The following is a 24359-nucleotide window of genomic DNA, read 5'->3' on the forward strand; positions in this document are numbered from 1 at the left end:
CTCTCACATGAACTTTGATACTTAAAACTGAACCTTTGACATTTATCGTAAACACAACCACATTCATGAAACACGTTGTGCACATGCATTACCTGCACCCAGGCCCTGTAAAAGCACAAGGAATTGTGGAACTCAATCACTTTGAGAAAATGCCACACTTGACACAAGACAAAAGGATTCAGGTTATCGGTATGGTCAGCCAAGGTGCTTCAGATGTGATGATTGCGAGGCACTTTAATGTGTATCCATCCACTGTAAGTCGACTCAGACAACTTTTTTGGGCTACCGGAAGTGTTGCTGATCGTCCGCGACCTGGTGCACCTCCTGTGATAACAGCTCGACAAAACCGCAATATCCGAGTTTCACCCTTGCGAAATCGGTTCCAAACAGCTGATGATTAGGCAAGGAGGACAATTGGGACAAGTCAACGTCATTTCAGCGCCCAAAAGGTTCAAGGACGCCTTGCTGCCTTCAACATCCGGTGTCGTCACCCGTACCTTGGTCAAACCTTATTGCATCGCCACAGACTTGCCAGACAGCGATGGGCAGCAAATGGGGCCAATCTTGGCAACAGGACATGGCCAGATGTCATTTTTTCAGATGAATCCAGGTTTAACTTATCCTTTGCAGATGGACGTCAACAGATTTATCGACGTAAAGGAGAAAGACTTTCGCCAAACTGTGTCCTTGAACATGATCGTTTTGGAGGGGGTGGTGTCATGATCAGATCACAGACCATCAGAGGCTGCAGACCATCCAACAGCTGTTCCTGAGAAATGTGTGTCTTTCAATGCCCCAAAGACTGCGAGCATGTCTTGCAGCGCATGGTGGACACACACGATATTGACTGCAAGTGACCCCTTCTTTGTTTGATGTCGTTGTTGCGTCACTGATGTTGTTGTTGACTGTACATTTTCAGATGAAATTCACAGATGTTCACTTAAAACATATCTGCCAGTTAGGTTTATATATGTTGAAATTAGTGTGAGTAAAGAAAGTATGAATGTCAAATTGCATTTTTAATGGCTTTCAGTATATAATGAAGGAAATGACAAGGTACCGCGTCTGTGTGTCACCACTGTGCTCCTGTAGATTTATGTATCAGATTGATATATTGATGACAGATGCGACTTTGTAAAGTGTGATACTGACTATGCTGCGCCTAAGTTAGGCAATTCTGAAATTATGAAAGCACAAGTGTCAATTCAAGAATTTGCTCACTTGTTTCCTGATGTACCCGGTTGTACAGATTTAGTGTGCCATCGATGCAGAAGTAGGTGATGCTGTGCCTGTGAAACAACATGCCCTCTGAAGGTTCGTCAGGGATTATCACACTGACGCTTTTGAAATGTGATGTAGTTTCGTTTTGCTCTGTGATTCTTTCAAATCATCCCTCGCAGCTTAACTTATATCTACCGTAGGAGTTGTTAGTGGATATTGCTCAAATTGACAACACGATGTTTTATTGTGAGTTTTTCATCAGGACCTCAGTGATCAGCTCCCAGTTTCTGACTCGCTGCTCGCGCTGGTTTACATAGATATAATTAATCACTTAACATGTTGCTTCTGTTGCTGAAGATCAGCACTGTGTGTGATGATCACTATACCCTGCCAGGCCGTGATGCAAGATGGATTACTGTTGCTAAGAGGTGAATATTACCATCAATGTCTTAACTGCTATAATCACTGCTATTGTGCTATATATGACCTTTGCATTTGTACCGACAAAGGAATACCTTTGTAGTGATATGTTTTGATTTGTGAATTTAGTCATTTATAGGTTTGAGTTTGAAAATCAATATATCGTAGCTTGATTTCCTTGTCAGCTTTCTCAGCTTGTCATCATTTGCCTCAGCTGACATCATTTGAAATTCGCCCTGACAAAAGTGTTTACAGGTTTATGTTTGGTTTCTCGTTCAGACTGGAATTACGATTAACTTATTAAAATAAAGTATGTCTAAACATATCAGAGACACTGCCCTACAATTCCTTCAAGAAGAGAAGCGTTGGTCGTTTCTGCCAAGGTGAAAACATGAGCTGCCAGCCAAAGTTTCAATTCCCAACTACTAATATGAATATAACTATGAATATGATGCAGTGTGGTAAATTGTGTATATGCACGCCGTTTCATGATCAAGCACTCTGCTTTCCAAAAAGGAAAGGCTAAACAATGAGTTGGGTGATAACCTTTAAAACTTCATGAAGTGTGTTACTGACGAGCAATAAGACGTTTATACCTCAGTGATTGAAGTACGAGACATGCTCGCCTACATTAAAATATGACGTAACAGATACAGCAGGTGATTTAACCTTCAGCTTTTGAACATGGTTTATGACACGAGGGGTAACCCCCTGGATGCCACAGGGACATATATGTCCTTCCCCTTCAACCCTCAATTTGAAGTCGAATAAAAATCAAAATATCCCACGCACACAAATACACTTCACAGTTTCGAATTCTGCCGGAAATTTCCTGTTTCTTGATACCATCCACTATTATTTTAGACAAAGCTCAAGTGCTGAAAATGACCTTTCAAAATAGGCTTCATCGAAAATGGCAACATTTTTGACACAGTATGAAATCGCGATTCACAGCGGTATTTGCTGTATGTTTTGAAATGTGAAAATCGGATAATTCCTGGGAGTACTGAATTTCAAAACTAACCTATTCATGATCACTGATATCAGTTTTACATGAAATCGCTAATTATAATTCTGAAACGTTGCCGATGAATCTAGAATCGGTTGGGATGTTTTCGAAAATGCACTTACACGAACGCCGTAGAGCGCTTTCCGCCATATTGGATAGTGTTTACAAATCACGTTTCGCGAAGGCCGGTATTGAGACGCCTATTACATCACGTATATTTCATATTCAGCTTCGAAAAATGCATCACTGAATTCCCCATACATTTTAGAATCAAACTGCAACTGGTCTGTGTCACCAATACCAACTGTCTAGATAAAATGAGACGAAACATATTGGGTGTGAAAACGAACGCTGTGCTCGAAAGACTGTGCTGGTTCGAAACGTAAACAAAGACAAATTCCGATTTTACACTGCCTAGCATTTTCTGAAATTTTCCAACATTCATCCGTTTATTCATAGCTTGCAATAGCTCAATACCTTTTGAATATGCATGGAAAGAGTATCGTAGTAAGAAATAGGAAATTATAAATAGATACAATGCAATGATTTGATAATTCATAAGAAATTGTCAAAGTTTCCGTGCAGCGTGACGCCATGACTGGCGCAAAATCACGCAGAACGACAACTGTAATATATCAGCATTTCTGGCTTCTTCTCTTACTTACAGTGAAAACGATAGAAACATATAACAATACACAGTTAGTCAGAATTATTCTTATTTCTTACATCTCATATTTATGTACAAACGATCCCTGAATCAATGGAAGAGTCCTCGCAAAATCCTATCTATCCTTGTCAGCAAAGCCGCCATTTTGTAAGAAATAGGTCATCGGTAGTGATGTCATACGTCAACATTGTTGTACATATTAGGCAATATCTTTGAGGTGAAGGTCGGTTGAACAAGAGTAAACACAATCGCCTAATCCTTCCGATTACACTGTCAGTATTATAATGTATACTTTGCGGATAGTTCAGATACTTTTTCATGAAACTGACCTCAGTATCTACATTTAGCCTTGTCAAATATCATATCATACTTGCATATAGGGTTTACGGTGTTTTATTCTTTGAAAGGTTTTGATTGTTTGAATAATATTTACATAAGAAATTGACACATTTAGTGCAGTACACCATATTCTAAACCTTTACACGAGTGTTAGAAGATCAAACGTAGCCATAACTGCAATATTACTTTAGTTCCTATGATGTACAATATTCAATGCATTTGAACTAATATTGCAGTTTCACATGAACAGGTTAATGGATGGCGATTTGATTAAACCTTATAAGTAAAACTGATAATATTTAATGAAAATGATTTATGTATGTTATGAAATGTATATGCACACACATTTAAAGGAAATGTCTTGTTCATTGCACATTTTTGTGTCGTTTTATAGAGAAAACAATGATGTAAATTGATTGGCCAGGTGCGCGTTTGTTGGAAACGTTTTATGATTCACTATCATTGTTTTCGATAATATAATCAATTCATATTCGATTTAAAAATATTGTGATGACAGGATATCAAACTCTAACTATATTTATACGAAAATTGTTTAAAAATGTATAAAGCATGTCATGTCTTAATTTGGACAAATCTTACATCCATATTCTAATATATAGTACGTACTAGTTCCATATATAAAAAGCCATCTTTTTTGCATCTTCCATTGCATACGTATGAAGAGAAATAGCTGCATAATCATAAATAAAGTAAATTCCTATCCTAAACAAAATATTCAGGTGTTGTGAAATGTAATTTTTCAATTACGTTAAATTGATGCCAAACAGGTGCGCGTGTTGCTCATGATAAGATACACACTCAAACTGTCTAATTGTTGATATATATTCAGGACACTATTTAAAATGGAAAAAACAGTCATTTTATGTTTTGTCTAAAGAGTGTTAATTCTGAAAAAGAAGCTGAGACCTTTCACACAATTAATGGAAATTAGGTGAGATATATACTAATCAGAATACCAATGTCGTCACTTTCCGACGTCGCAAAATGAATAAAACAAGCAATGAAGTCAACTAAAATGTTGTATTATTTCCAGCAATTTCAATACATTTGAAGATATGGCTAGTATTCTGGTAATAACGATGCAAAATTAGTCAAAATACATCTACACAAACAGGAGAATATGGGAATCTAAGAACTAACTTATATATCGGATAGGGCCATCCAAATCGCTATTACGTGCTTTCAAATGTAGTACGTTGTCATCTTTTCTTATAAATTGTGAAACTACCAAAGCGTATCCGCTCACATTGGGGAACTTTGAATTGGAATAGTTTGGTTCACCGCGAACAAAAAATAACGAAAATATAGCGTCCGTATCCACAACAAATACTCTCCATGTGATTAGAGTTACATTGACCTCGTGTTAAGAATAACGGAGTTATGCCCCCTTATCATTATACGTGTATGACCTCTCTGTCGTCGTTTGACGTCGTAGAAGAAAATCCATTTTGACATTTATTGCGAGTCATTTTTAATGTTGAGCGTATAATGTTATGCATAAGCACATAAATCCAATTCATATACACTTATGTCGTTCAGATATCAGGCTGTATTTTCTTCGCTCACACTTTCCGTAAAGATGCCAAAATTGAAAATTCGTAGCACAGTGCTTTTATGGGTGCGCGATAAAGAGAGCGGAGAAATTTACTGTTTTTTAACGCATAACAAAAATTTGGACAATATTTAGCAAGGTCTATTTTTCAAACCGCCGAGGAAGTTGCACTTATATTTATACCAACGGATAGGAAATATAATATTCTACATTTCTGTGTAATTTTATAGCCGTACGTAGATCCAGGACCACGCGAGCCCAATTCTCGCACAACGTTCACCTTTCAAAGCGTATGAAAATGTGCGCCTGAAAAAAAACTCGGCAGCCAGGGGGTATTGCACCTGTCATTGTTAAAGGTGAGCACTCAACATTCCGACCTACATGTATCAAGGTTGCAGGTTAATATTTTCTTTGTTCAGGGAATACAAAAGCAGTGGTTTCGTTAACGTTTCACCCAAGAGTCCGATCTACATCACTTTATTGTTTGACTTTTCAGATGGGACAAACCGAACATACTTCGATTTGTACCAAACCATACCGTATTTTTCTATTATCACCGTTATCAATTCACGTATGCTAAGGTGCATTTTACTAACATATTTACTCTTCATGTTTAAAAGGTCATTTTGAAATTGGCACCCGTCAAGAGCCACCTCCTCGTTGTGGGTGCTGGGTAATGCTAAGAGCTCTTCAACCCCTGTGTAGACCCGGGGGACATATTTGGTCAACCTGTTTGCCGTGGGTTGCGCCCCTGCGTCGGTGGAGGACGGGAGTCTGGTGGTTGAGGGCACTGGTTCCAGGAATAGCGTTCCTTTGCCCTACACGCCACTTAGCCCCTTACTTCACCTAGACGGGTGGTAGAACTGGCCCAGTTCTATCAATCGGCTGGTCACGCCAAGCCCTGTGCTACAACTATGTACTGTTGCACAAACAAAATTGAAAATTATAAGATGATATTTTTAAGTCTTGGCAAACTTTTTGAACTCAATTTCAAATACACAGTTTCATGCATGTCTTTGCCTAGAGTCGTATGCTCAGAAGGCGGTGGCTCATGGACCAATCTGGTGGAATAGTTAGTTTTTGATTATCCCAGCCATATCATCCGGGAATCCTTGGTGCTGCAAGTTGGAAATCCACTTGTATTTAGCATTGCCCCTGTGATACTCCGTGGTGGGTGGGCAGCTCTGATGACGAACAAGTATAATCTCAAAATGGAATACGAAACCCCTTAAAAAAAGACCAAACGTCCACTCGATAATGACGATGAACCGAGACCTTTAAAAGGAACAGAATATTGGCCACGTTTTCTTGTTGTTGAGACAAGTGACAAGACACCTCTTCAACTGAACCCATTCGCAATATCGAAGGGTGTTCATGGCTCAGTTGGTGAGGTTAAAAACATCAAAAGATTTTGAGATCAGGCTCTTTATTGATAGAATGTAGCAAGAAACAACAATCTGTTAACCTTCTGTCAATCACTTCGTGTGTCGGTGTTCCAGTTTTAGTCACGGAACACAGAACTCTCAATACCAGCAAAGGTATAATACGATATAGAGATAAATTGTTCACAGACATGATGAAAGTGAAATAGCATTTGAAATGAGAGATCAAGGCGTGATATAGGTTAAAAGAATCTCAACCAGGAAAAACTCAATTAAATCAATTAAAGCAGGCTACTGCAATATCAAAGTTGACATTTTCATTTCAAATCCCTTAAGATGTTTCAAATGTCAGAAGTATGGCCATGGTGTCAATTCCTGTACAAGACCTGTCACATGTGCACACTGCAGCGAACAGACTCATACTACTGAAGACTGCAACAGCGACATTAAAAATGTACAAATTGTTCGAGGAACCACTCATCCTTTTCCAAAGACTGTCCCATCTGGAAACAACAGATGGAAATCAATAAGATCAAAGTTTCCAGAAACATCAGCTTCTCTGATGCTAGGAAACTTGTACAGTCTAATGAAGGCACAGATTTATGTATCTGTTGTTAGTTCAACTTTGACTCCAACACCCAAAGTAACAACTACATCTATAGACTGTCAAACAGATCTCAAGTGGATAAGCACAGAAGCACCTCAGATGTATACCACTGAATAGGCAACACAAACTTCTGACTCAATTTCAGTCTCTCAAAATCACTCTCAAGTTCAATCACAGTCGTCACCTCTCTCTCAAGAACCATCTTATCAATCAACTCAAAGGTCTCAATCTACGACAAACGTTCAACAAATTGTTAAAAACAAGAGCCAACCGAAGCCAGGTTCTTCGAAGAAACAAAGTGGCAGAACCCAAAAGGGGTCAGACGATAAAATTAAATTATTTAACAAGTATGGGTCCCTGGAGAACATGGATGTGTCCGAAAACGTCCAATTAAGGGCACACAGTTTGTCTCCCTCCAAAAAGGTGCGGGGTAGATCCCCTATCAATCCACCTAAAAGACAGGTTTTTCAAAACATATCGTGCAGTGGAACTGTAGAGGACTACGGACCAATTTTAATGAAATACAGCTACGTGTCCAAGATTTAACACTATTAGCTTTCTGTCTCCAAGAGACGTATCTGAAACAGACAGATTATTTTAACTTACGTCAGTTTACAGCCTATCATTATTTTTCACCTCCGGGTGACAGGGCCACTGGAGGATCTACTATCCTTATACGGCAGGATGTTATTCACAGCCCTGTTACACTTAACACTAATCTCCAAGCCGTTGCAGTGCGACTTACTCTGGGTGTAGCATTTACATTATGCTCTCTCTATTTTCCGCCTTCATCGGCACTTTAGCAGACTGATCTTCAATCACTCTATGATCAACTCCCGAAGCCCTGTGTTAGCATGGGTGACTTAAACGGTCACAACTCGCTCTGGGGCAGTACTAACACTAATACTAAAGGTAAAATACTTGAAGGTTCTATTTCCAATAATGACCTGTGTATATGTAATAATGATTCAAGCACCTATCTGCATCCTGCAACTGGCACTTATTCTTCTCTGGATTTGCCTCTTGCAGATTCTAACCTCCTGAATGAATTTGATTGGTCTGTTCATAATGACCTTTGTGGAAGTGACCACTTCCAAACTATCCTTTCAGAAATAACTCCATCTGATTCTCCATCGTATACAAAATGGAACTTTTCGAAGGCTAACTGGTCTTTATATCAAACTATTTGTAAATCGAAACTGCGACCTGAATGTTTCAGTGATATAACTGATCCCATTCAAACTTTTGCTGACGTTGTAAATAAAATAGCTGATGAGTGTATACCAAAGTCCTCTACGACTCCACATGTACGAAAACTATGGTTTAATACAGATTGTAAACAAGCCAGAAAAGCGAGGAAAAAGGCAGAGCATTATTTCTGCCATCATCCAACTGTCCATAACTTAAGTAAATTTAAAATACTCAATGCAGAGGCGCGTCGTACCTTCAAACAAAACAAACGGAAATCTTGGAGAAATTATGTCTCCAAAATCAATTCACGCACGCCAATGTCCAAGGTATGGAACATGGTTCAAAGAATTAAAGGCAAAGGTTCAAAATCTGCTGTTCACCATCTTAAAGATGGTGATCATTTAATTACTGACAAATCTAAAATTGCAAATAAAATTGGCGAAACTCTTGCCAAAAAGTCATCATCGGCAAATTTTGTCCCTGAGTTTCAGAGATATCAGAAACAACAGGAAAAGACAAAACTTAATTTCGAATCAAATAACGGTGAAGATTATATGGAGTGTTTTCATTCATCAGCTACATACTGCTCTTGAGCAAGGTCATGACACTGCAGCGGGTGATGATAATATACATTACCAGCTACTTTTAGATATATTTGACCAAATTCGGACGTCGAATTACAGACCGATATCTCTAACTAGCTGTGTCTGTAAAACCATGGAACGTATGGTGAATAATAGATCAACTTGGTATGTTGAAACCAATAACCTTATAACAAATAGTCAATGTGGTTTCAGGAAAAATCGTAGTACCATTGGTCATTTCGTACGTTTAGAATCCTTTGTTAAAAATGCTATAGTAAATAAACAACATGATGTATCAGTTTTCTTTAATCTTGAGAAAGCTTATGATACGACCTGGAAGCATGGCATTTTGAAGGATTTACATAATTTTGGTTTGGGGGCCTTTTACCTCTTTCTATATCACAGTTTTTAAAAGACAGGCAATTTCAAGTCCGAGTGGGTTCAACCCTGTCTGATCATTACAATCAGGATCACTGTTTAGCATCAAGATCAATAGTTTAATTGATGGATCATTATTTGTGGATGATTTCAATATTTCTTGTCGTGGTAAAAATATGCATACTATTGAACGACAACTGCAGTTATATTTAAACAAAATAAATAAATAAATGGTGTCTTTAAAACGGCTTTAAATTGTCTAAGTCCAAAACTAATTGTATACATTTTTGTAGAAAATATAAGCCTCAAAAGGACCCGGAACTATCTTTAAATGACACTCCCATCAACGTTGTAAAGAAGGGGAAGTTCATGGGCTTAAGTTTCGATTCCCATTTGACATTCCTGCCACATATTAAATCCCTTAAAGCTAAATGGCTGAAGGCACTCGATTTGTTGAAGGTTATCTCCAATTCAAAGTGGGGAGGGGATCAAACTACCCTCCTTCACTTATATAGATCATTGGTGCGATCTAAACATTATGGCTCCATCGTATATGGTGGAGCCTGCAAAAGCAACCTACAACTTTTAGATTCTGTCCACCACCAAGGTCTAAGACCTTGTCTTGGCTCTTTTAGAACATCACCTGTTGACAACCTCTACGTCGAGGCAGATGAGCCATCTCTTGCACAACGCCGTATCAAATTATCATTACAGTATATTACCAAACTGTACTGTAATAAATCTAACCCTACATATAACTGTGTCTACAATCCCCTTATGAGGATTTATACGACAAAAATTCTTGTCTTGCTCCGCCTCTTGGGCACAGAATTAAACCATTCATTTCTGTTGCCGGCATTGAGCTGGAAACTATAGCTCCTTCCCGTCTTCTTTCGTCTCCTCCTTGGCAATTGGTTAGGCCCGAAGTTGACCTAACATTGACCACATTTAAAAAATCAGAAACTAATGAATTACAGTATAAACAAGAATTTAGTCAATTATGAAATAAATATAATACATTTAAATCCTTATTTACAGATGGATCCAAGGATGGTGGCGATGTAGCTTGTGCTACTGTCATTGGATCCAGAACAATATCTTCTCGATTGCCTGATAACAGCTCTATTTCCATAGCAGAAGCTAACACCATATTAACAGCCTTAAAATATATTAATACACACCCTAAATATAAACAATGTATAATCTTTTCTGACTCTCTTTCTTGCCTTCAGGCGATTAAAAATCTTTCTTGCAAACATCCACTTTTAGAAATTATTGAATTGTATAATGATCTTGCTACTTCGTCCTCTGTTGGTTACCCAGCCACGTTGGCATTTCTGGGAACACAATGGCCGATCTTGCAAAGGCAGCACTCAACATATCTGTGACTACACTTCGTATCCCGTACTCTGATTACAAAGCTAACATTAGAGCCTACATCCGTGATCTGATGCATAAGAAGTGGGAAACCCAAGTAGGTATCAATAAATTACATGGAATAAAACCCTATATCGGTTACACCTACTTGGATTGTCAGTCCAGATTTGAAGAGGTCATCATACGGCGATGTCGTATTGGCCACACAAGATATACTCATGCATATCTATAGAAAGGTGAGGATCCTCCGTTTTGTATTCCCTTGTGATGAGAGAACCACGGTCAAGCATGTTCTGCTCGACTGTGTTGAATTCTGCATCATAAGGGATAAATATTTCAATATCAAAACAGTAAAGGACCTTTTTAATAATGTTAATTATGAATTTAATCATTAATTTTTTAAAAGAGATAGATTTGTTAAATGAATTTTGATATATGTTTTGTGAATAGAGAAAGTTTTATAATTGGTAGTTCAGATTTTCAACTTAGATTGTTTGTGGCTGTATCCTCAAAGGGGGTTGAAGTAGCGTAAAATTATTGTCCTCCTTAGAGGATACGTAGGTCCCAAAAACTTTCCAAGTCAATTTCGCTCAACCATGCTTTTTAATCGTAGTATTTTTGTTATTTTAAATTTCGGCTAAATCTTCCTACCATCGCTAGCGGCTGAAGGGATGGTGTAAATCCAACTAGGTTCCATGCAGGTAGCAAAATTAATGTAAGTGCCCATGGTTCCTAATATGGTGATCTACCTTCAGTTGTTGGCGATCTATTGCCCGTGTTTTCTATTGTATTGTCTGCTTTAATTAAAATGTTTTAATTTTTCATGCTAGTTTTATATCCATATCTGTGATACTCTAGTTATTTTACAGTCAGTCGATGACTGGTTATTTACCTACTTGTATTTATTGTGTATGCCCAACATTTCTCGTCACTATATTGCTAAAATATTCCCGAGGTGACGTTAAATTTTAACTCACTCACTCATTTTGAAATTATTTATAACTCAAGTATCGTATCGCATTAAAGTCATTGGAAAGATATCATCAAAAGCACAACATCTTTCTTATCTTCAAAAGTATATTTCAAGCAGCATTTTCGTATATTACTGTCTTTTCAAAATATTTTCGACTTTACCCCTGAACAATAAGAACACAAAACCTAAAGGCGCCCCATCAACTGCCAGTGTTAATTTGGTGATACTGAAGACAAATGAAATGTCATTTTGTCTTACATGAGTTCGCAGGTGCTCTATATTGCTTCCTCCAAACAGCGGAAGGGTGAACCGTCTTCAGGGGAGAAAACTCGGGGATACAGGTATTCCTATGACAACCGCCATAATCTGGTTGCATCAGCACTAACTACTTGCAACGGGTGTCTTGTGTCCCCCGTCGTGATATTGCTGGAAAATTGCATAAAGCGGAGTAAATGCAAGATCTTGTTTACAGTTCCAAATTTTATTAAGTCCAGTAATGAAATTATTCTCACATGCTGCGACCACTGAGTGGAACAAACTGCCCTTGGAACTGAACACATGCCCTAATTTTTCATCTTACAAGACCTTACTAAAAACTCATCTGTTTCGTCTCGCCTATCCTTCAAACTAAGAACTTTGTATTTCTCTTATCTTCCAACACATGCTACCTTCAACTCATTAACTTAATTTGTATTGTAGATATGGAGTCCCCGGTTTTCCATAACTGTCCGTCACAGAAGATATATCAGACTTTCGACCCTTATAGTGTATTCTAAGATGCTCCGGTGAAAGACAGTACTTTATTAGACGATAATGTACAGTTATTGCATTACGTCACAATATATTGGCGTCACTGTGTCATTCTAGTCTGCCCCCTCGTAATCGAACACTTTTACATTACGTCACAATGTAACCGACGTCACGATGCATTTCAGTCGTCATCGCCTCGTACAGCCTCATTCACTAAACTACTCCGTTGTACTCATTTGTTTTTCTGGTAACGTTCGTCCTAACATAGAAGGGGGCGCAGACACGTCAACAGAACAGCGCGTCAGTTTTGGTAAACTTACGTCATAGGCAGATTACAATTGAAAATTAAAACAACAAGGTCTTTATTGTTTTAACTAAATGCCTATATGTTCACAATCCAATGCTACGTACCGCCATACATAAACATACATAATTAGGCCCATTTGCATACAGTAATAACTGAGATAACCAGATGTAATTCAACTCATTAAAATTTAGCACCAGACAAGAACAACTAGTCAACCTTCGTTGACTAGAGATTCCCTACAAGGAAAGGGAGGTAACTCTGCGTAATCTGTCTGACTACAGTTTGCCCTGAGCGAGGATTCCTAATATAGGCCACCGACACCGTCGTTTGTTTTCTGCCTTAAATTAATGATCGTAATTATCCTTAGAAAGTAATAGAAAGTGCAGCTCGGAAAGTGTGATTTTGCCGAAAATATCTGTGTCGGACAACTCAGGTCAACAACCAATATGACCAGTATACGCGGCAGTTTCCCAGAGGGAACACATATAGTGCGGTTTGATTCTGAGAATGCAGCTGGAAGCAAGGCAACCAAATGTCTCTTCATCGTTGAAGTTGAACGTATGTTATACATGGTGCATGCAATGTGCACAAAGAGATACCCCTGGGGGATTCTCATTTAGAATTTTAGTTAGGATTTGGTGTTGAACACCCCACACTCAGCATTGTTTCAGGTATATGGAAGCAGTCGGAGTCAGTGTCTTGACCAGACATGGTGGACTTCAAGTGATGGACTTCAAGGGCCTCGATCTACGTAATTGCGATAAGCTGTTATGCATCAATCGAGTCTGTCCGCCCCTTTTAAAGAAAGATAGCATTACGTGTAAGACTGGTGTACACCCAGACCTGTTGACAGGAAGTCATATCTGTTTGATCGGTGATGGCATCAGTTGCTTGTTAGTGAATCAAGAGCGAAGTGTAAATAACTTGGTTTAACTGGAATTTGGCAGCAGTCAACATTGTGATGGCATTGCCACTCTCACTTTATATGCGAAGGGTCGTGTTGCATGGTATTGCCACTGAACGTGTAATGGTCCTCTGGGAAGCCACTGCCTCCTCAAAGTCTAATGTGTAATGCAGAAGTACATGTATTTATATAAAAGTAATGGTCACATAATGAAAAGTTAGTTATGTATGCTATGGTCCTTTGGTAATTATTCTTTGCTAGAATAACGGTCCAGTTGTATGACATGGTGATGCCACTCCCTATGGAATGGTTCTCTTTGAAGGTTTAATTGCTACAGAGAAAAGCGATAGTCCTGTGGAATAATATTGTTGATTACACCTGTCAGAGTAAAGGTGCTGTGGGTTGCTACTCTGAAACACTACTGGATTTATACCTTTCAGATAAATGGTACTGTGAGACTCTACTTTATCTATACCTGTTAGAGTAATGGCTCCATGAGATACTACTGTATCGATACCTGTTCGAGTTATGGATCCATGAAATCCCACTGTATCGATACCTGTAAGAGTAATAGATCCATGAGATACTACTGTGTTGATTCATGTTGGAGTAATGGGTCCATCAGGTACTACTGTATCGATATATATGAGAGAAATGTATCAATACCTGTTAGAATAAAGACTCTGTGGAATCACATTGTAATTACAGCTGGTAGAATAACCCCCGGGTCGTATGCTAATATATCTATATACATCTAACTTTTACTTTTATCTATTTGCTAAATGGTTCTGTGGGACCATGCCATGTTGTCATTCCAATGTGATGGTTTTGTATGGACGTATTCTGTGAGGTGGTATTTATAATTCTTAAAAGCTTTTAGCACTGCATCCGATTCAAGAGTCTTGTACAAACGGAAAGACAATCTGTAAATTGAAAATTGAAAATCGCTTTTTTCGTGTCACAGAAATACACTGATACACATGACACTGTACATCAACCATCATTAACATCAAGTAAATATTTAAAAATCCATTTAGAAATATATTTTGAATTAATACTAATCGAAGACATTAATACAAACCAAGTTTTTCAAGTAAAATTAATGGTATATGGTATATGAAGAAACACAAGTTCTACACATGGTAAGGTTTCAGTATGCATAGTTTATTAATGTTTTAATAAGATTAGGTTTACAGTTTGAGAAACATGGACAAAGCAAGCAAAAGTGAACGTGAAAGTATAATGCTAAAAGTAATCATTTAAAAATTTAAGCTCAGGATTACATTGAAGAAAATGAACCACGTTCAGGTTTAACATGCATAATAGCATAAAATGCACAGCGATTAATTATGTCGTATAAAATATTTCTGAAGTTCATTATCATATTTGAATCTTGAGTATAAAAAATAATTTCATTTCCTGTTTCGATAATGCTAAAAGTAATCATTTAAACTATTAAGCTGAGGATCACATTGAAGAAAATGAACCACGTTCAGGTTTAATTTGCATAATAGCATAAAAAGCACAGCGATTAATTATGTCGTATAACATATTTTTGAAGTTCTTTATCATATTTGAATCTTGAATATATACAGATAATTTCATTTCCTGTTTCGATAATGCTAAAAGTAATCATTTAAAAATCTAAGCTGAGGATTACATTGAAGAAAATGAACCACGTTCAGGTTTAATTTGCATAATAGCATAAAAAGCACAGCGATTAATTATGTCGTATAAAGTATTTTGGAAGTTCTTTGTCATATTTGAATCTTGAGTATAAAAACATAATATTAATTCCTGTTTCAGAGGATGTTTGTAACAAGGTCCGCACAGATTTAATGAAACTTAAAAACAATGTAAACTACTTCTCTAGCATATGTTGGAGAACAATTATTTACATGTAGGCGTTACTTTCACCCCTGTAAAGTTTCCGCAAGATTCATCTTAATTCATTCCAGTCAGGCCTGTTTAAAAAATTACTTGGTTTACAGATTGTAAAAAATTATCAGGTCAGCAGGGAGGGAAAAAAGAAAAAGAAAAAAAAAGGAATATGGAGATGTTATTTGCTCACTTGAGTCCCGTGCAACTGATACTCTGTCAACATCTGTTTCATCTAGAACAGACTGTACTATGTCTCCAACTGTTCTGCCTTGACAAATGAGGTCGTTTGTGATGCAAACGTCCCCTGCACTCGTGGAGTTCAGACAATATGTGTGATTTTCTTTTGTATAATATAAAATAGTTTCAGGGAATATTTGAAAGGTATGATTTGCTATTTTTTCCTTTTTTTTCACTTTCTTTGTTTTTATGGCATATTATGGCAAAAAATGTTGTAAAAACATTTCGGATCGGCGGATCCGTAATAAAAAACGGCCTCACTGACTGAAGTAAACAATCATGCCCAATACAAAGATTGCCAAATTTTATGATGGACCTCTTTACGTGTCTAAAATTAAAATAACCCATTTTCTCCTTTATTCAATTTTACTGTTAAATCTGTGCGAACATTGCACTGGTTGATAACTAGGTTCCATCGCAACAGGTCGGGTTAGTTTCCAAACGTTTGGTCTCGAAACGATCAATCTGCCAACAGGCCTGACCATCAGGGATACTGCCAGAACATTTCAGAGTTCCTGTGAAGAAAAGAATAAACTTTAACAAGTTTGCTGGACTGAATCATACTATGTAGCTCAGGAGGAGCAGTGTTCGTAAGTTGCAGTTTAGGAGCGGTAGCTGACGTGCTTTAATGCGAAGGGTCAGTACCGAACCTACTGACAGATGCACAGTAAATATGAAACGTTTATTCATGTGATATGAGTTACATGTAACACTGAAAATTACTGGAAAGGGTATCATAGCTTTTCTTAAATTACTCCAATCGGAGTGTGTAAGTCTAAAAAACGACGAAAACATTTATATTACCCCAATCCTGTTGGCTGGTGGAGATGACCGAGACGCTGGTTGGGGGTGATGCAAGCGACATCACTTGTGCGCGTGTGACACCATCAGCATTGACTCTGTACAGTCTAAAAGGAATAGGCAACACGTACCAGGTAAACTTATTGACATATAAAGACAGATATCGAATGTGTAACAATATCGTTAATATTGAGTACCTCAATTTCAAACGCTAATAACTTCAACATCAATGACATTGTTGAAGACCAATACATCAGTAGGCCCTACCTTGTTTCATTGGCATAGAAGTAGTAGTCGTTCACGAGGCCAAACAGCGGACTTGCGTTGTCAACAAGAGGTGTGACGTCCTCGCCGTCGGTGTCGCAGCTAATGAGTTGTCCGTTGCTGTACCACATCAATCTATCAACTGTAAAGAAAAGGACAAATTTCCAAAATCTTTCCTCAACATCATTACTTCATATCATCATGAAAAAAACCCTAGCAACGCCACATGCTCCATATCACAGACAACATGTGACAGATCTCAGATGTTGACGATTAACTCCATTAGTGTGTGTGCGTGTAAGCGCGTGCGCGCGACTGTCCGCGTAGGTTGTGAAGGTGCATGTGTATTTCAATATCATCAAAATAGGATCCGCCTCTGAATATTATTTTCAAGATCAATGTCAGATCGATACTATCCTTTCATTTCTAATTGTCACTATACAGGTGCAGTTGAATAATACTAAATTTAGTTTAGGCCTCCTTGGAAGGCCAAATAAAACGTTGGTCAAAATACCTCAAGTAAGTTTGCAACTCTGTTTTATTCTTCTTTCAATGGATATGGACAAAGAAAAGGAATTTCAGCATTTGTTATATTTACCTTCTGAGTTGAGCCTGAGACCAAGGACGTCTTGTGTGGTGTTCTTTAGTAAAGTTGTCGTGTCATTACCATAACGGTACTGCTGGATTGTCTGCCCCTCTGCCCAGTACATCATGCTGAAAAACCGTTCATAGTTCAGCACTAGGGCTATAACATGTATTCCAAAAAGTAATAAACTGAAATATACAGTACAACCAGAAATTATTGGGAATTTAAAGATTGTATTTTTTAATTTTTTTCACTCATTACTCACGTATTAAATGTGAATTCTAGCAGAACATAATTCCAAATTCAAAGACAGGTGAACAGTTAGTATTTTGTCAAGTCACCATGGGCAGCAATGCAGGCTTCAATGCGGCGGGGCATACTACTGATCAAAGAAGTTAGAAAGTCGTGGTCCACGCTGTCCCAATATCGGACCACCTCTTTTTTCATTTCAGCAATATTTGTCAGATTTTCCTTATTGACACTTTCCTTCATAAGTCCCCAAACATTTTCTATTGGATTTAGGTCAGGGCTATAGCTTGGCCAATCTAATAATGTCATATTTTGGGACCGAACCCAGGCCTGTGAATGCTTTGAACGATGTTTTGGGTCGTTGTCCTGCTGGAAAATCCAAACATTTCCATAGAACACGTGAGCAGATGGAAGTCTGGCTAGATTTGTCTACGCTGCTAACGGCTGAAGGCATGGTGTAAATCCAGCTAGGGTCCATGCAGGAAGCAAATGTACTGTAAGTCCCCATGGTCCCTAGTATGGTGATCAACCTTCAGTCGTTGGCAATCTATAGCCTGTTTTTATATTGTATTGTCACTCACTCACTTTAGAGTGCGATTTTAGATTTAATTACTAGTTTTAAATGAATATCTGTGATACACTAGTAGTTTTAATGTTCTTCGTCAACAGGTTATTAATTCCTAACTTTATTGATCTTTAATATAATTATAAACTGTTCTCGTCACGATATGGCTGAAATATTGCCGATTTGACGATAGATATTAACTCACCCACTCACTATCTCTTCACATAGTTTGTAGATGATAGAGCTTGCATCCTAGACGATTCAGAACGTTGTCTAAAGGCATGTTTGGAAGTTATACTCTAAATATCTACGTAACACTGATGGTCGTCTTTCCTGTGCTTTCATCGACTTCGAAAAACCCTTTGATTTTATAGATAGGAACAAATTGTTATTTCAGCCACATGCCAAAGGTTGTGGTGGTATATTATACATTATTCTTCAAAATTAGAAAATTCTGAGTAATTTCTTATACTTACCTGCTTCACAACAAATGCATTTTCCTTTTAGTTCACTAGAAGCCTACTTTATGTTCCACTAAATAACGAGTTATCACAATAGCAGTATCTGTCAATTGTGTGCACTGCACATAACCGGAAACTCGTCATTCCTTAGAAAAGTAACCAGTCATGAAGTTGGCCAAGTAAGCAGGAAGGCCGGGTATAGCCATACGTACTTGTGAAGCAGGTAAGTATAAAAAATAAGGAATTACTCTGAATTTTCTATTCATAACTTACTGTGTTTCACAACAAATGCATGTTAATACCACAACTCGGATGTGGGAACAGATGATATAATGCACAGTGCAAACTCACACGACCTCAAATTACAGATACACCACGACAGATACACAGAGGTACCCTCGGGCTACCTGCTACAGGCCAACGCTAGAGCAGGCAACCCCAGACGACCATTGGCGCCCGTGCTGTGTGAGCTGTCAAAGCACAATGCAAATCACAGACTGCGGGACTGTTGAGCGAAGGTTAGGGGAGCTAGGGAGGAGATGTTAGCATGCAAGGCAAGGTCGCCACAACAGCTCGAACCTCATGAGGGTTGGACCGAGAAGGCGGCGGAAGTCCAGCTTTCTTATGCCCCCACAAATACAGGACTGGATCCCATACGCAATCTTGTTCTCCCGATTTTCTTAACCGACGTCTGGCTAGTCGGAAGGGATAGTCTTATACAAGACCCCAGCAGGGTCGGTGTACGATCTTCATAGAGATGTAAAGCTTAAACTGGGCACAGGGGAAAGATCCTCCACATCTTGAAGATTCTTACAGACGCAAGCTAAGAAATAATGAATTCCATTGGGGCTGTGACGGGAGTTGGTTCTTGGCTATGAAATCCATGAGAAGATCCAAATGAACACTGGCATGAGCCTTCCTCACAAACTTGACTTGCGTGGTATCAATAGCGTGAATCTCAGATGCTTGAGCCGCCGCTGCTATGGCCACCAGGAACACCGACTTCATCATAAGATGAAGAAGAGGAGCATCTTCAAGTGGTTCGAATGGTGGCCGAAATCTGTTCAGTTGGTCTTCCTGAGGGAAGTTGTTGAGGACAGTTTTTAGACTCAGGGGCTTTAGACAGCACAAAGCCCACAGCAAAGAGCTTTGAACTTTCGTTTGTTCCGGTGGAAGAGGAGGAAGTCTGCAAACTGAACAGCCGAAGCTGAGGTGGCAACGGCCTGCTGAGACAATAAGTCAAACATGAAGCCCACTGCTTGTCCTAGTGTCCTAGTGGAGGCCCCATGCGCCATGGAAATCAGGCCTACCATACAAACGGTTAACAAATCATCAAAACTGAACAAAAATCACCAAAACTGCAACAATATCCTCTAAAACCGAAACAATACATCTGTAATGGAAGACAAATCGTTTGAAATGGAAACAAAACTCGCGTATCAGCTGCAAGAGCGCGCGGGAACGGTCGCCGAGCGTACTAAATGGCATTCATAGCATCCCAACACAGCAACACATTTTACATCATTTAACAAAAAATAAAGCTTAACTTGAGGTACAATCATTCGTCCGTCTTTGTTATTGTAAGTCTCAAGAAGTCGACTCCTGTGGACTTGAAACAGAAATCCCTGCCCTAATCAATGGATTGAGTTTGCACTCGTACACTTTAAAAATGATCACTTAGATATGCAATTCACGGAAAATGAACAAAGTTTTTGTTAACTTTTTAAATCACTAAAACATAGTAATGTTGAATGTAATGCTATGAATTCTTTATTTACAAAACTGAAGAGAAACTGTAGCATGGCATGTTGACAAGAAATCCTATTCGGTCGAACGAGGGACCACATCGTGCAGAATTGGAAGCCTGACACTGAGAAGTATGGACATAAGTTTGAAGCTTACTACAATAGGGGGTTTATGCGCTACATCCCGATATCAGATTTTCATGATTAGACTCATGGTGACGAAAAACATTATGTACCAAAGCCTATTCGTCCCCCCTTGCCGCCATCTCTGACGATTTGTATGCCGTTTCGGGATTCTATGACTGCCGTGTTGGGATGCTATGAATGCCTTTCTGTACGCCCGGCGACCGTTCCTGCGCGCTGTTGTACCCGATACGCGAGTTTTGTTTCCATTTCAAACGATTTGTCTTCCATTACAGATGTATTGTTTCGGTTTTAGAGGATATTGTTGCAGTTTTGGTGATTTTTATTCTGTTTTGGTGTATATGAGTTCAGTTTTGATGATTTGTTCACCGTTTGTATGGTAGACCTGGAAATAGCTGAAGCAGATGTAGCCACACCTTGAGAGAATCCTCTCGGCACTAAACTCTCCTTAATATGAGCCATACGTTCAGAGCAAACGGTTGTGCCCTGGGTGAGGTCTCCTCGTGACGTGGACTGCTTGTCAGTTCTGTTAGTGCCACAAACCACTGGCGTGCATGCAAGAGTGGCGCTACCTGACGCAGTCAAAGGACATCTCCAGCTGCGTGTTGTACCTTGTGGCGAACAGATCTATGATGGGGCGACTCCAGAGATTAGCTATCTGTTGAAAGACGGCTGGATGCAGCATCCACTCCGTCGGTGGAGGAAGATCTGGTCTAGAGAGGTCGTCTTCCAGAATGTTTGTGTCACCTGGAATATGACGTGCTTTCAGTTGAATTCTCAGTCCGCAATAGTAAATCAGTAGAGATGCCGACCTCATTGAGCCTTGTTTGCTGATGAATGCCGCGACTATCACATTGTTGGTTGTGACCATCACTTGCTTGCCTGCCAAGTGAAGTTTCCAGCGATCTAAGAGTCCAGGAGCACTGCCAGAAACTCCAAGTTGTTGATATGAAGACCTTGTTGTTCTTTCGACCACAACCTGGCAGATGTTGCTCAGTCAAAATGAGCGCCCCACCCTTAGAAGGATGTTTCCAGGAAAAGATGGTGAGTAGCCTTGAATGGCGTCAGGGCATTCGATGGTTGGAGCCACCATTCTAGGTACTGTTGGATACTGTGGGGACAAGGGATCCAGAGGAAAAGGTCCTTGCGACCGACCCATGAAGGTCAGAAACCTCTCAAACCTCTCTCAACCTGAGGGAAGTGGAAAGCGCCTGCTGGATCAGGGGTTGGTAGGCGTGAAGCTCTTGGGGAACTACCAGGCGACCGAGGTCCGTCCGGAAATGATACCCGATGACCACAATTAACTGACACTAAATGAGGTCCAAGTTGACGAGCCATCCCAATCGTTGAAAAAGACTGACGACGAAGTCTCCCTGTCTGACAAGCAACTGTGGACAAAGTCGTGCCTCGAATCCGTCATCGAGGTACATCTCCAAGGGGATGCGAACTTTGTGCAGATAGCGCCTGGAAAATAGATACGAGGCCGTACACATTCTAATTGGCAGCATCTTCCACTGGTATTGGCGTCCATGGAAGTTGAAGTGCAGGAACTTGAATTGTGGTGGAAAGATCGGAATGTGCAGGTAGTGCCGTTCTGCACCAAAATTCAGCAAAACTCATGCTGCCAAAAGGCAGCATGAGAAACCGGAAGTACGGAGAATCATCCCGGGAGTGATGTCGTCTGGACTGAGGACTTCGATGGCGAATACTTTGACTACAAGCAACTGAAGTTGTGCCTCTATTGGCCAAGTGGTCAACGGAGGAACGTCGATAGAGGATCGCCAACTGGTAAAGAAACCAATGTCCTGGGGTCTATGGCTGGAGTAGGAAGGGATTGGGATGGCCATGCCACGTCACTGTTTCCTCTGGCCACGCCTCCTGCCACGGGGCCCACGCCTCCTGCCACGGGGCCCAGGCTTCCTGCCACGGGGCTTGGGCAGCATCTTGGGTGTGGTTTCAGGCTTTCCCCTTTGGCTTGCCAAATGTGATCCTGGAGGGGTGAAAGGTAGGCCTCTTAGGAGTCACTGACACCACGACCTTGCGAGATAGATTCACAACTGTTTTGGTAGTGAGTTCGACTCGCTGCGGCTGTTCGTACTTGGCCCAGACGTACGCAATTGACCTGGTTAAAAGCTGATCTGAAACTGGGGATGCGTGGAGACGTTCTGTCTTTAGATGATCAGGAAACTTCGCATCCACCCAAACCTGGCGCTGATCCGAAGGCATGTTGTCTTGGCCAGACGGCTTAACTAAAGATGAAAGTAGCCTTTCCTCCTTGCGTCTAGACTGCTGTTTGGGCTTCTTGACCACCCTGAGGTAAGCTGCAAACTCCCGGTCCGTAAGGTAATCACACTCAGGGCACTTATCCTCCTTGGTGCACGAGGTGTCCAAGCAGTCGGGACACCAGCCATGTGGATCCTTTACACTGTTGGGGAGATGACAGCTGTCACACTTGGTGGTAAACACAGGCAGTGTCTCCGACTCTGAAGGCTGAAGCAACTGGTCCGCCATCTCCGACTAAGCAACCAGTAAACAAACTGATCAAACACGAACGAACCTGACAGAAAACACGAAACTAACACCAGCATACAGTTGTGTAACAATTAAAATTGAAACACAACCTCAATGAAACACAAAATAGGCCCGATGAAAGAGTAAACACTGAAATAATATCAGAGAAAATTGTGAACACAACCTCTCAGCATAAAGCTTTGAAGAAGGAAAGATGAGTTTCCGGTCATGTGCAGTACACACAAATGACAGAAACTACTATTGTGATAACACTTTTTATTCAGTGGAACATAAAGTAGGCTTCTAGCGAATTAGAAGGAAAATGCAATTGTTGTGAAGCAGAGTAAGTTAAAAGAAATGTCTGTCAAAGCTTGTGTTATAACTACTGACAGCAAGGCTCCAATATGTTTTACAAATATGGGTGTAAGACATGGTGTAAGATATGTTAAGCCCAATGTTATTAACATTTTTTTCATCAACGAATTTGTGGTTGATATGTATAAGAGTTGTAACTATGGTATTTTTGTAACTAGAAAAACTGATGATCTTTCACTTTTACGTTTTGCCGATGATATTGGGTGAGATTGGTCGCCATAGCATGTTTTCAGTAACGTGTTATAAAATAATGGATTAAATTGTTAAGAATGAGTTATTATCGATATCCCCACCAATGCTATGGAATGTTCATATCGCAGGATGAAAGTGGCAAATGTAAATGCAATTAGTTGTCTGATGTGAAAACTGATTTTTCATTTGTATGGATTAGTCATGATGCTGGAAATATGTCGTTGTTCTGTAAATGTGGGCAAAGAATAATGCTATTTCGTTTCAAAACTGTCTTTTCGTTGTACCGAATTCGTAATTTCTTCTATACAGTGAACATAAATCTCTTCTTCAACATGAAATGTATATAACATAATTATATGCTGAATCATAAGTACGTGAGTTTTTTTTAAATTTAGAATTTCTTTACGTAATGTTAAAATAAACAATTACCGTAAATTGAAAGAAGATGATCTTTAAAATGTAATGTGTACATCATATAAATATTGGAGACAATGTGAGTTTGGCTAATCACCTTGATTTCTGTTCTTCCAGAAGAACTTATTAAGGACTTTCAACGTGAGTGGTTAAAAGCACGTGGGGCAAATAAACCTGATATAAAAAAGAGTGACATCCGCAAAAAAAGAAAACTGAGAAAAGGGCATTACAAAAGTTGGTGGTTTCAATTAC

General features: G+C 39.4%; 1 protein-coding gene across 1 annotated transcript in view; it reads right to left on the reverse strand.

Moving 5' to 3' along the window:
* Positions 1 to 14825: 14825 nt before the first annotated feature.
* The window catches only part of LOC124270013 (sushi, von Willebrand factor type A, EGF and pentraxin domain-containing protein 1-like), a 63990-nt gene continuing 54456 nt past the window's right edge, over positions 14826 to 24359 (reverse strand). The window contains exons 26-29 of the mRNA XM_046705041.1: positions 17464 to 17579; positions 16869 to 17007; positions 16605 to 16708; positions 14826 to 16315 (exon numbers count right to left, since the gene is read on the reverse strand). Coding sequence (XP_046560997.1) covers positions 16206 to 16315; positions 16605 to 16708; positions 16869 to 17007; positions 17464 to 17579 — 469 coding nt within the window. The 3' untranslated portion in view covers positions 14826 to 16205. The remainder of the gene's footprint in view (positions 16316 to 16604; positions 16709 to 16868; positions 17008 to 17463; positions 17580 to 24359) is intronic.

Source organism: Haliotis rubra, unplaced genomic scaffold, assembly GCF_003918875.1.
Source record: "Haliotis rubra isolate DU_JTF1 unplaced genomic scaffold, ASM391887v1 Scf102, whole genome shotgun sequence".
Taxonomy (NCBI): domain Eukaryota; kingdom Metazoa; phylum Mollusca; class Gastropoda; order Lepetellida; family Haliotidae; genus Haliotis; species Haliotis rubra.